The sequence below is a fragment of the Canis lupus genome, chromosome 19 (genome assembly GCF_048164855.1).
Source record: "Canis lupus baileyi chromosome 19, mCanLup2.hap1, whole genome shotgun sequence".
In the NCBI taxonomy this organism is placed as follows: Eukaryota; Metazoa; Chordata; class Mammalia; order Carnivora; family Canidae; genus Canis; species Canis lupus.
Window position 1 is genome coordinate 7,134,368 of NC_132856.1, and position 12,770 is coordinate 7,147,137.

The 12,770-nt window shown below is 53.6% G+C and overlaps 1 protein-coding gene across 1 annotated transcript in view; it reads left to right on the top strand.

Moving 5' to 3' along the window:
* Positions 1-12,770, top strand: part of PLXND1 (plexin D1) — a 55,560-nt gene that overhangs the window by 27,812 nt on the left and 14,978 nt on the right. The window contains exons 9-20 of the mRNA XM_072785051.1: positions 728-829; positions 3,194-3,283; positions 3,506-3,599; positions 4,586-4,740; positions 5,676-5,827; positions 6,733-6,832; positions 6,925-7,064; positions 7,912-8,079; positions 8,163-8,253; positions 8,455-8,718; positions 8,812-8,961; positions 9,815-9,929. Coding sequence (XP_072641152.1) covers positions 728-829; positions 3,194-3,283; positions 3,506-3,599; positions 4,586-4,740; positions 5,676-5,827; positions 6,733-6,832; positions 6,925-7,064; positions 7,912-8,079; positions 8,163-8,253; positions 8,455-8,718; positions 8,812-8,961; positions 9,815-9,929 — 1,621 coding nt within the window. The remainder of the gene's footprint in view (positions 1-727; positions 830-3,193; positions 3,284-3,505; positions 3,600-4,585; positions 4,741-5,675; positions 5,828-6,732; positions 6,833-6,924; positions 7,065-7,911; positions 8,080-8,162; positions 8,254-8,454; positions 8,719-8,811; positions 8,962-9,814; positions 9,930-12,770) is intronic.

Consider the following 12,770-nt stretch of genomic DNA (forward strand, 5'->3'; position numbering starts at 1 on the left):
AGCGGGCTCCACTCCCAGGGAAACGGACCAGTCTGGGTGAGGCTGCTGGGCCTGGTGGTCAGCAAACAGTCTGGACAACTAGAGGCCTCTTGTGCTGCCCATTCCATCTCGGGCAAACTGCTCTGCTTCTCTGTGCCCTGACTTCCTGGGCTGTGTAATGGGCATAGCGATTGCACCTACCGCACAGGGCTGTTGGGAGTTAGGATTTGGCGAATTGATTCGGTGCCGAGGGCCATCCAGAAGCCTGGAGTTTCTTCTTTCTGAATCATTTAATGTGTGCCAGTCTGGAGACCGAGTCTCAGAGAGTGGGTGCAGCCCCTCATTTTATAGCTGAGAAAGATGAGGCCCAGAGATGGGGAATGGGGCCAGGCCTCAGCCTCAGCCTCAGCCTCCTGACCTCCTTGGTGAGGCATGCCCCAGAGCAGCCACGGGGGGCACTGGTTCCATCACTGGGCAGCTTACTTCATTGCTCTGTGCCTCAGTTTCCTCATCTGTAAAATGGGGCCATAGAGTCTCCTGCCCATAGGCGTGTCATGAGGGACAAAGGAGATGGTGTGTGGAAGGCACTGGGCACGTCTCCCTCGGTGGTGGCGGCTGTTGTGATTTTATTCCCGGTGCTTCTCACTGCCTGGGCTGGCAGGCATCCCCGCGGGGAGCAGGGGCCATGAGTCCTGTCTCTTCTGCAGTGCTCCTGCTTCACCCTCACCTCTTTGTGTTTTGACTGCAGAACCCTCAGGACTGCCCCCAGATCTTGCCCTCTGCCCTGGCACCCATGCCCACAGGCAGCTCGCAGAGCATCCCGGTGCATCTCGCCAATGCTGCCTTCCAGGTAGGTGGAGGCCAGACCCAGGCAGGGACGGGGAGAAGGCCGTCCCGGTTGGGGACCCAGGCTCTGGGCCCTCTACCCACACTTTGCTTCTGCGTCTCTGAATTTCCAGGTTTTGTCTGAGAAAGCCCCAGTGTGGTCACAGGGGGTTGGAAGAAAGAGACTTGGGTGGTGAGGGCCCAGCCCAAGGGACAGCAGGTAGCTAACAGCTTCTGAGGGAAACCCTGGCCAGGACCCCCAGACTCCCCAACCCTCGAGCTCTCCTGGCAGAGCTGGGCTGCAGCCCACAGGGGAACCTTGTCCATGTCCTGCCTGCCCCGCCCCTAGTTGTGATTCTGGACGCACTTCTGCAGTTCATGGCTGGCATGTCTTACCTGAAGAATGGCCAGAGGTCCCCTGCACAGCCCCCTTGTCCAGATGGGGAGCAGGAGACTCAGAGAGGGGTAGTAGGTGATTTGAGGTACATGATGCAGGGCTGGACTTGCACCCTAGCACCGGACTCCTGCTACAGTGCTCTTCCCTGCAGTCTGCCTTTACCTCCCCACCCACACATGGGGAAGAGGAGTTGCAGCTCCTTTCTGGGTCCCTCCTGGAAGAGTGTCTTGGGTGGGAAGTGTTGACGAGTTCTGGACGTGTGCCAGCCGTCCCCCTCCCCAGCTCCTGAGGACTCACCATCTGTTGCTTCCAAGGGGGTGAGCAGAGGCCTGTGACAGCTGTCACACGTGGGACCACGTGCTGGGCATCTGGGATGTGTCAAGCAGCCTCGTGGCTGGAGCTTTGTAAGGGGCAGGTGCCCTCCCTCTGACTCCACCCTGCAGGAGTGGGACAGAGCCTCTGGAGTGTGAAGGGGCCTGGGCTGGGCTGCGCTGGAGGGCGGTGCTGCTCCCTTGGGCTACAGGAGCCTGGCATGGGGGAGGCCTGTGCCCTGGGTTTGGATCTGGGCTGCTGCGTCCCAGCTGTGTATAGCCTGGGGGACACAGTGTGCCTGTTTGCTGAGCCCATGCCCTGGGGAGCCCAGAGACAGCTTGGGCCTGCTCTCCTGAGGGGCTGAGGCCTGAGCCCAGAGGCTCAAGAGGACGGACCCCCCTCTTGGCTTAGCGTGGGCAAATGAGCTCAACAGCCACCTTCCTGTGTTAGCTTCAGAGTGAGAGGGGGAGAGGGGTCAGGCCAGGGCAGAGGGGTGTGCTGACCTGTTTTCTCCTCGGGGTGTCACATCTGCTGACAACAGGGATATAAACAGGAAGTCCTGCCACGAGGCTGACCTAACACACATGAAACCTGAGTTTGTTCAGTCAGCACATATTTATTGATACTGCTCCCTGGAGGCCTGTGCTGGGCAAGATGAGGGTGCAACGTTGGGCCCTGTTTATTTAGTCAACAGACGTGTTGAGCACCTCCTGCATACTAACAGCTAGCATAGATTAGTTACCCACAGTATGTAACCCGCTAAAGATACATGATCTCCAGTTTCCCCAGCAACCCTACTGAGTAGGGAAGCCTGTTTCCATTACAAAATTTAGGATACCAAAGCTCAGACAGGAAAGCCACTTGCACAGGGTTGCACAGCAAGGCAGGACCAGAGGGTAGGATTCAAACTGATGGAACCTGAGCTCTTTTACTGCCATCCACTGCCCTTGGAAGTGTCACATAGGCTAAAATCCAACCCCAACCCTCCCCAAGGAGTGGGGAGACCAGTGTAAACAGAGCCTGGTTAGGGGGCTGAGGGTGGTCCTCAACATACAGGGTGGGGGCAGGCTTTAGGAACTTCCTAGGGCCCCTCACATGCACCCAACCCTCTGCTAAATGAATAAATGGTCAAATGAGGGGTGCCCACCTGGTTTAAGGGGAGGGTCTAGGAAGTCTTTGGAACATTTGAGCTGGATTCTAAAGGCTGTGTTGAGTTTTGCAGGGTAGTTAAAGGGTTAAAGGGGAGATTTGTTGAGTAGGAGCAATGGACTAGGCAAAGGCCCGAGGGCAGGGCAGCCTGTTCCATGTCAGAGTGTCCTGCTATGGCATGGGCACTGGCCTGTGGGACAGAAAGTGGGGCGGGTGGGTTGAAGTCTTACTGGGATGAGCATTAAATGCTAGTCATGCTAAAGAGCTGGGACTTTGTGAGCTGAGTAAAAGGCCATTGGTTCAGGCCATTGAGGGTGTTGGTGGCATGGAGAGCACAAGAGCCAAGTTCTAGGTTCTCACCTCTCCTTGTTTCCCTCAAACACTGGACATGAAGGCCAGGAAGGACATTCTGAAGGGGTGGGAGCCTGCGAGTAAGACCCAGCCCACATCTCAGGGTGGTAGACCATGATGTGCTGATGGTAGAGGGTAATGAGTGCTGATATGACTCCTCAGTGCCCCCATTTTTCCCAGGGTGCAGCCCTAGAATGTAGCTTTGGGCCAGAGGAGGTCTTTGAAGCCATATGGGTGAATGAATCCACTGTACACTGCAACCAAGTGGTGGTAAGTGGTGTGGCTCCAGTGTGGGGGGATGGAGGGGTGGGGAAAGGCCTGCATAAGTCCAGATGCTCTACTCCTTCCTTCCCACCTATTCCCCTCCTCCTTTTGATCCCTCCCCATCCTCAACAGCCCTGCCCTCTCCTGTCTTCATGATATCCATCCCCTCCCCTAGCAGAGACTTAGACATCACCCATGTCCTTCATGCTTTTTCTTGTCCTTTTGCAGCTGCACACAACCCAGAAGAGCCAGGTGTTTCCACTCAGCCTCCAACTAAAGGGGCAGCCAGCCCGATTCTTGGACAGCCCTGACCCCATGACAGGTGGGGACCCCCACCTACCCAGATGTCCCCAGGGAGTTCAGCCTTAACGGGTGGGGATCTGCACTGGGGGACTCAGCCAGTGCTCGCCGCAGGCACAGATGTCCCACTTGCTGTTCCCTACGCACAGGCCCTCAGATCCCAGCCTTGCCATTCTGTACCTGGTCACTCGCTCAGTACTTATCCATTGAGCAACTGCTCCGGGCCAGACATCTCTGTGCCCAAAATGGCTGCGCAGCTTTGGGCACTTCCTCAGCCTTCCCTTTTGAGCCTCATTGTCCCCGTGTGACATGAGGCACAGGTCCTTTCACAGAAGGCTTGGTGAGGATTTGCTGAGATGATACACACAAATCTTACAGCTGTGTTTGGGACATAGTCAGCACCCCCAGATGGTGGCTAGTGTCCTTACGGCTCTTACATGTATTGAGTCAATTCTCTAAGAGCCTGTTCATGGAGAGCCTTGGATATCCCTGGTGAGCATACCCGCCCCCCACATCCCTACCATGAAGACCCCAGAGAGACCCTAGAACCAGCCTGCATACCCAAGGCCCTGAAGAACCCTCCCCACACTCCCTCTTGGGCCACCCTGAGAATCTGAGGCCCTGGTGCCCACAGAGCCCACATTGCTCGGTGGTTCCCCAGCATCCCCAAGCTCCACTGGGGGGTAAACAGTTCCACTCAGGCCTGTGTGTGAGGCCCAGCCCTGCCACACACGGGCTGTGTGACCTTGGGCAAGTCATTCCTCCTCTCCGAGCCTCAGTCTCTTATCCGTCAATTGGGGCTGATAAAGAGCTCCCACTTGTTTGAGTCACGGTGAGGGCAGATGATTTTAATGAGGTTGTGGCTGCTGCACTGTGCTGAACACAGGCCCTGGAGAGTTTGGAGAACCTGGACTCACCTCTGGGTGGGACACCACAGCACGAGGGTGAGTGCAGAGGGCGCCGTGGTCATGGGGGCGCTGACCCATGCTGCCTCCATGTCTCTCCCAGTGGAAGTCTATAACTGTGCCATGGGCAGCCCCGACTGTTCTCAGTGCCTAGGTCGGGAGGACCTGGGACACCTGTGCGTGTGGAGTGATGGCTGCCGCCTGCGGGGGCCCCTGCAGCCCCTGCCTGGCACCTGCCCTGCCCCCGAGATCCGCACGGTAAGCACCCCCACCCACGGAGGCCTGTCGTACCACATGCCTGCATGTGCAACACACATAGCACCCTGCATGGGCTCTCAGACCCGTGCACCTGTGCTTGCACACGACCAGGCATATGCATGTAGTAAAACCTACTGAGCACCTGCTGGGTGCCAGGCCCCCTCTGTGCCGGAGACACAGCTGTGAACAAAACAAAGTACCACCGTCGACATGGAGCTAATGGTGTAGTGGGGGAGGAGGGTGGGCAGTAATAAGTAAGGAAATAAATAATTTACATATAGAAGGTGGTAAGTGCTATGAAGAAAAACAGAATAAAGGGGAGAGTCTGGGGTGGGAGAGACGCTGGAACTCGTGTCTAGTTTTTATAGCGAGGTCGGGGAAACCTTGCCAATAGGATGATAACTGAGATCAGTAATAACCAAGCCTCAGTTTCAGTGAAGAAAATCTTATGGAGGAGCGCTGGGTGTTATACTATATGTTGGCAAATTGTATTTAAATAAAATTCTAAAAATTAACTTAAAAAATGAAAGTCTTACAGGGATTGTCATCGGCTTAGCCTTGGCCAGGTGCCCCTCCCTGGCCCAATAAGTTCTGGCTGGGATGCAAGATCATGTGGTCAGACTTGGCCACTGGGAGGTGGACCTCGTCGTCCCCTGGAGACTCCCCCCACCAATGTCACTGACTTTGTGCATGCATACTCACATCCCCATGCCCACGTGGGCTCAGTAACCCGCACGCACATCCTCACTGGCAGCCCCAGTGACCTGTCAAGTGAGCAGTGGTCCCAACTCTCTCAGAGCCAGTACCTTCTCCTGAGCAGCAGGTGGACGTGGTCATGCCTCCTCCTGGGTGTATGCAATAGTAGGGGTGGGTGAGCGAGGAGGCTGCTGACCTTCCAAGCCTCAGAACTTCATTCATCCTCTGTCCCCTGGCAGATTGAGCCCCTGAGTGGCCCCTTGGATGGCGGGACCCTATTGACCATCCGAGGCAGGAATCTAGGCCGGCGGCTTAGCGATGTGGCCCATGGCGTGTGGGTTGGCAGCGTAGCCTGTGAGCCACTGGCTAACAGATACACGGTGTCAGAGGAGTAAGTAGTGGGCAGTGCCCAGGGTGGGGTCTGAATGACTTCTAGCGACCCGCCCCCAAAAGTGCCAACCACAGCTTTGCCCTCCTCTCTCCCCTCTGTCATCCCACCCTCCCCGGCACCCTGCTGCTCCCCAGAAGTGGCCCACCTCCAGGTGTCCTGGACCTTGCTCAAGTCCATCCCCTCTCCGTGTGCATCCTGCCCATTCTGCTCTGGATACTCCTCTTTACCCTTCAAGTTCCCATTTCAATGCCTGCTGCTCTGGGAAGCCCTCCCACGTTCCCCTAGACCAGTTCCACTTCCACAGAAACTTGGCACTGATACAAAAATCAAAACAAAACAACAACAAAAACCTTGCAGTTCACGAAGTGTGGGGCTGCTGGTGTGGTACCAGGGTCTGGGGCTAGAGGGCTGCTAGAGTAGCAGGGAGTGAGCTGGATTTCCTTGGGGGTGGCAGGGGAAAGGACTGTAAGTCTGGCTTGCAGAAAGGCCATCAGTCTACCAGCCTAGATGTCCTCATGGTTGGAGAACGTTCAGTCCAAAGAGACCGTCTTATCCAACCCCTTTTCATATCTTTGCAGAAGTGTGGGAAAGTCATGGGGTGAGGGTGGTCCCGGGGAAGAGCCTGGCATCAGGGTGGCACTTGGGGGTTTCAGAGTGGCTGTCTTCCACCTGATGGGGAATGATTTCATTTTGGGGGGGAATGATTTCAGTATTGATGTGGGTGATGCTGTTGGGTGCCCTGGCCGGATAGCAGCCCCCACTGTGAGTGGGAGGGGTGGGTAGTCGAGTGCAAGAGTGGGGAGCTCAGACACCCTCCGGGTGGACTGGGAGGCATTATTTAAGGGAGAATACCCAGCCCTGGAGATGCTCAGCCCACTCCGCTGACCAAAGCTGCCTCCCCGCAGGATTGTGTGTGCCACAGGGCCAGCCCCAGGGCCATTCTCAGACGTGGTGACAGTGAACGCCTCCAAGGAGGGCAAGTCACGGGAGCGCTTCTCCTACGTGGTAAGGGAGGCCACTCCCACCTTCCTGCCCACCCCACCAGCCACACTTGGGGGGAAAGTCTGAGGCCCCACCACCTGTCTCCCTCCCTACAGCTGCCCCTGGTCCAATTCCTGGAGCCTGACAAGGGCCCCAAGGCCGGGGGCACCAGAATCATAATTCACGGAAGCGACCTCCACGTGGGCTCCGAGCTCCAAGTCCTGGTGAATGACACAGAGCCCTGCACAGAGCTTGTGTAAGCCCCTGGTCCTGGGCCACTCCTAGCCCAGGAGAGTTGGGGTGGGGGTGCTAGATGAGTGGAGTGACATCCTTGCACCAAGCGATACTTGGGTCTTCACCTGCTGTGTCCCCTAGCCCAAGCCCCTCTCCCCCTCTGAGCCTCAGTATCCTCATCTAGTAAGAACCAGTATGAGTTCTCTGTAGTACTCATACTGTAGTACTTATGAATAGTACTCTGTGCCTGGTATACAGTAGGTGCTCTGTAAGTGACAGCTCATCGAAAATGGTGATGATCCCACACGTTCTGAGATCCTCTGGCTGGCCCAGGGTTGTGTTTGGTGGCAGTGGCGTGGTCCACAACCTCTTGGTGAAATGCCTGTTTTTATTATGTACTTCCTGTGTACCAGGGCCCAAGGATGGTCATTACTAGGGGATACCAAGAGGAGCCCAGCGGTCTCAGCCCCCAGGGGAAAGCAGACACTCCCTCAGGAAATCGAAATATCTGAGATTGGGGAAAAAGTCAGTGCTTTCAGAGCCACTCCTCAGCAGGGGTGCAGTGGAGAGAGGAGCTCTGGGAAGAAGCTTCTTGGATGGTGTGGGATGGAGCAGAAGATTGGAAAGTGTGGGCAGGGTCAGAGGAGGGGGAAGGTGTTGAAGGTGGGAAGCACAGTGGAGCAGAGGCGGGGCAGTAGGAATATGGAAATAACAGGTTTCTGTGCATGGGGCCAGAAGACCAGGTTGGGAGCGGCAGAGGAGCCCTGGAACCCAGGCCAAGTGCACGGGCCTGAGCCCGGCCGATGGGCAAGTGGGAGCCATCAGTGGGAGGCCGGGGCCCTGCGGATGACACCACTGCCCTCCCACAGGCGCACGGAAACCAGCATCACCTGCACGGTGCCTGAGGGCGCCCTGCCGGCCCCCGTGCCTGTGTGCGTGCGCTTCGAGCGCCGGGGCTGCGTGCGCAGCAACCTCACCTTCCAGTACATGCAGAACCCAGTCATCACTGCCATCAGTCCCCGCCGCAGCCCTGTCAGGTGAGACCCCAGACCCTGACCCTCAGGCTGAGCTCACGCTCTGGAGTGGCAGGTGGGCTGATGGGGCTTGCTGTCCCCCACAGTGGCGGCAGGACCATCACGGTGGCCGGTGAGCGTTTCCACATGGTGCAGAATGTGTCCATGGCCGTGCATCACATTGGCCGGGAGCCCACGGTGAGGGGGCAGGGGCCAAGGTGGGGTGGGGAGCAGCCCATAGCCCTGATTGAGCGGGCCTCACCCTACTGCGTCTCCCGCATCACTGTGTCTCTCCCTCTCTGTCTCCTTGAACCTCAATCTCTCCCCTTTCTCCATATCTGTCACTTCTCTGTATCTGTCTGTCCATCCCCACCCTTGGCCCTGGCCCTCCCCTACTAGCTTTGCAAAGTTCTCAACTCCACCCTCATCACCTGCCCATCCCCTGGGGCCCTGAGCAACGCATCAGCACCTGTGGACTTCTTCATCAACGGGCGGGCCTATGCCGACGAGGCGGCTGTGGCGGAGGAGCTGCTGGACCCCGACGAGGCGCGGCGGGGCAGCAGGTTCCGCCTGGACTACCTCCCTGACCCGCAGTTCTCCACGGCCAAGAGGGAGAAGTGGATCAAGCACCACCCCGGGGAGCCCCTCACCCTGGTCATCCATGTGAGTGTCAGTGGGCGTCAGGGCAGGGATGAATGGGGCCGGGCTCAGCCGTGCACCTCAGCGAGCACCCCCCCACACACTCTGCCTCCACAGAAGGAGCAGGACAGCCTGGGGCTCGAGAGCCACGAGTACCGGATCAAGATAGGCCAGGTGGCCTGTGACATCCAGATTGTCTCAGATAGAGTCATCCACTGCTCGGTCAATGAGTCACTGGGCACAGCCGAGGGGCAGTTGCCCATCACAGTGAGTGAACAGGGTGCGCTAGGTGGAGGCAGACCTGGCCCCCAGCCCTGCCCCATCTGATTGAGGGCCCACCCCTTCCTTGTGTGTCAGAGCTAAGCATTTTCATGCTCAGTGGAAGAGGCCAGGGGAGCACAGCAGAGGTTTACATCCTCTATTGAAAGGCCCAAGAATTTAGTGACTTGCTCCTGGTCAATGAGCAGCCCCAGAGAGGCCTGATGGGGCTGGAGCATCAGAGGGCATTAGAAGTTGCCCCTGCTCCACCTGATGCTCCACCTAGAGTCTGGGCTGCCAGTCACCATGCAGAGTCACAGACGGAAGGGAAACAGGAGGGCAGAGAGAGCCCAGAAGTGGGACCTTTACTAGGCTGTACCTGCTTGCACACCTCTGAGGATGGGGAGCTCGCTCCTTCCCAGGCAGCACATGCTGCCTAGGAGGGCTCTGTCTGGGAAAACTCCCTTGCACCCTCACCCTAGACCCTGTTATGCCCTCTGAATCCCCAAACGTTGCCTGCTCCCCGTGTCCTGGAACAGCCTTCCAGGTACTTGGCGACAGCAGCCAGACCCTGTGAACTGCCCTGCCTCTCTTGCTGCTCTGCAGCTCCTCCCCAGGCTGCGATAATAAACACAGTCCTCTGTGCTGAGTGTTGCCTCTCGGCCAGGGCTTGCCAAGCATCCCCTCATTTAGCCCTTCCAGCATTCCCGGGAGGTGGGCGCAGTTGTCTCTGGGTTATAGATGTGGCATCAGAGGTTCAAAGAGGTTAGGCGGCTTGCCCAGGACCCCACTGCTAGCGAGCAGAGGAGCCAAGGCACAGGTCCAGGGAAGCTACAGCTCCCTTCCCCCCACCTCCACACAGATCCAGGTAGGCAACTTCAATCAGACCATCGCCACGCTACAGCTGGGGGGCAGTGAGACCGCAATCATTGTGTCCATCGTCATCTGCAGTGTCCTGCTGCTGCTCTCTGTGGTCGGTAAGGACCTTTTTCTCATGACACCTTGGAGGGCGGATCTGCCCACCTCATGTCCCAGCCCCTCTGAAGATTGGCAGATAGGAGGAAAAGCATGATGGGCCAGGGACGCAGCTTGAACAAAGGCCTAATGGTGGGTTGCTCACTGACAAGTGTGGCCCCGCTGCGGCTCACACGGGGGTAGAAGGGGATAGAGGCTGGGGGACGTGCTGTGTCCTAGCTGCGGGCCCTGGGTGCCTGGCAAAGGAACCCGGACTCTGTCCTCTAGCCAATAAGGACCTACTGAGAGGACTTAAACAATGGTTGTTCAGGGAAGATTAACCTACATATTTGGTTGGCTACCCCATTATTTAGATAATGGTTATGAAGGCGATACTGTTGATCCTTGAACAACGTGGGGGTTGGGGCACTGACCCCAACCCTGCACATAGTCAAAAATCCATGTATAAGTTTTGATTCCTCCAAAACTTAACTAGTGGTAGCCTCCTGTCTGGAAGCCTTACTGATAGCATAAAGAACACATATTTTGTAGGTTATATATATTACCCACTGCATTCTTTTTTTAAAGATTTTATTTATTTATTCATGAGAGAGACAGAGAGAGGCAGAGACACAGGCAGAGGGAATAGCAGGCTCCCTGCGGGGAGCCCGATGTGGGACTCCATCCCAGAATCCTGGGATCATGTCCTAAGAAGCCAAAGGCAGATACTCAACCACTGAGCCACCCAGGCATCCCTACATACTGTATTCTTACAATAAAGTAGCTAGAGAAAAGAAAATCTTATTAAGAAAATCATAAGAGAGAAAAAATACACTCACAGTACTTTATTTTTAAAAATCTGCATCCAAATGGACCACACAGTTCAAACCCAGCTGTTCAAGGGTTGGCAATGTGTGTGTGTGTGTGTGTGTGTGTGTGTGTGTGTCCCCCTTCCCCCACCCCAGAAAGGAATTATAATACCTCTGTGACATCTTTTAAATGTTTCATAATTTTTTATCTTTTATTTATATATTTATTTTTAATTTTCTCGTTTCACGAGTTAACACCTGGTCATTGTGGAAAGAACTGAAAAATGATAAAAAAAAAGCAGAGAACAGAAATCACTCATAATTTTCTTGCCCAAAGAGAGCCACTGTTTACCTCTATTTTTTACTGAATTATAATTGACATAAAATATATCAGGTTCAGCTGCACAATATCGTGATTCAGTATTTTTATACAGTTACCATCTGACACCATACAAAGGTATTACATTATTGACTATATTCCCTATGTTGTATAGTTCCTATGTTAGGTCCCCCAAAACTTATTTTTTTTTTATAAGTGGAAGTTTATGCCTCTTAAGCACCCTTACCTGTTTCACCCAATTCCCCCCACCCCTCCTCTCTAGGAACCACCAGATTTTTCTCTGCATTTATGAATCCATTTCTATTTTGTTTTACTTGTTTATTTTGTTTTGTTTTTTAGATTCTTTTTTAAAAAATATTTATTTATTTATTCATGATAGAGAGAGAGGCAGAGAGACAGAGAGGCAGAGACATAGGAGGAGGGAGAAGCAGGCTCCATGCCGGGAGCCCAACGTGGGACTCGATCCCGGGACTCCAGGATCGCGCCCCGGGCCAAAGGCAGGCGCCAAACCGCTGCGCCACCCAGGGATCCTCTGTTTTTTAGATTCTAAGTGAAATCACATAACATTTGTCTTTCGGTGTCTGACTTTGTAGTGTGACACCCTCTAGGTCCATCCATATTGTCACAAATGGCAAGATTTAATTTTTCAGGGCTGAGTAATATTTCATTGTCTCTATATACCACATCTTCTTTATCCATTCATCTTCCCATGGATGCTTGGGTTTGCTTCCATGTCTTAGCTATTATAAATAATGCTGTAATGAACATCTGGATGCCTGTATCTGTTTGAATTAGTATTTTCATTTTTTTCAGCTAAATACCCAGAAGTAGAATTGCTGGGTCCCAGGGCAGTTGTATTTTTAATCTTTGAGGAGCCTCCTGTTTTCCATAGTGGCTGCATCCATTTATGTGCCTACCAACAGTTTACCAGGGTTTCCTTTTCTCCACAGCCTCACCAACACTTGTTATATCTTGTCATTTTGATACCAGCCCTTCTGACAGGTGTGAAGTGCTATCCCATTGTGGTTGTGATTTGTATTTTTGATGAGTGATGATGAGCATCTTTTCATGTGTCTGTTGGCCATCTGCATGTCTTCTTTGCAAAAAAAAAAAAAAAGTCTATTTAGGTCCTCTGCCCATTTGTTAATCAGATGGCTTGTTTTTTTTTGTTTTTTTGTTTTTTTTTTTTTTTGCTTTTCAGTTGTAGGAGTCTTTATATATTGTGAATATCAACCTTTATCAGATACATTGCAAGTATTGTCTTCCATTTAATAGGTTGCTTTTTTGTTTTGTGGATGGTTTCCTTTGCTGTTCAAAAGCTTTTTAGTTTGATGTAGTTACATTTGTTTATTTTTGCTCCTGTTGCCCTTGCCTGAGGAGACAGATCCAAAAAAATATTGCTAAGACTGATGTCCAAGAGCTTACTGCCTATGTTTTCTTCTAGCAGCTTTATGGTTTCAAACCTCAAATTTAAGTCTTTAACTCATTTGGACTCTATTTTTGTATATGGTGTAAGAAAATGATCCAATTTCATTCTTTTGCATATGGCTGTCCAGATTTCCCAATACCATTTATTGAAGAAACTGTCTTTAACCCAGTGTATATTCTTGCTTCCTTTGTTGAAGATTAATTGACCATGTAAGTATGAGTTTATTTGTGGACTCTATTCTAGTACCTTGGTCTACGTGCCTGTTTTGTGTGGTACTATACTGTTT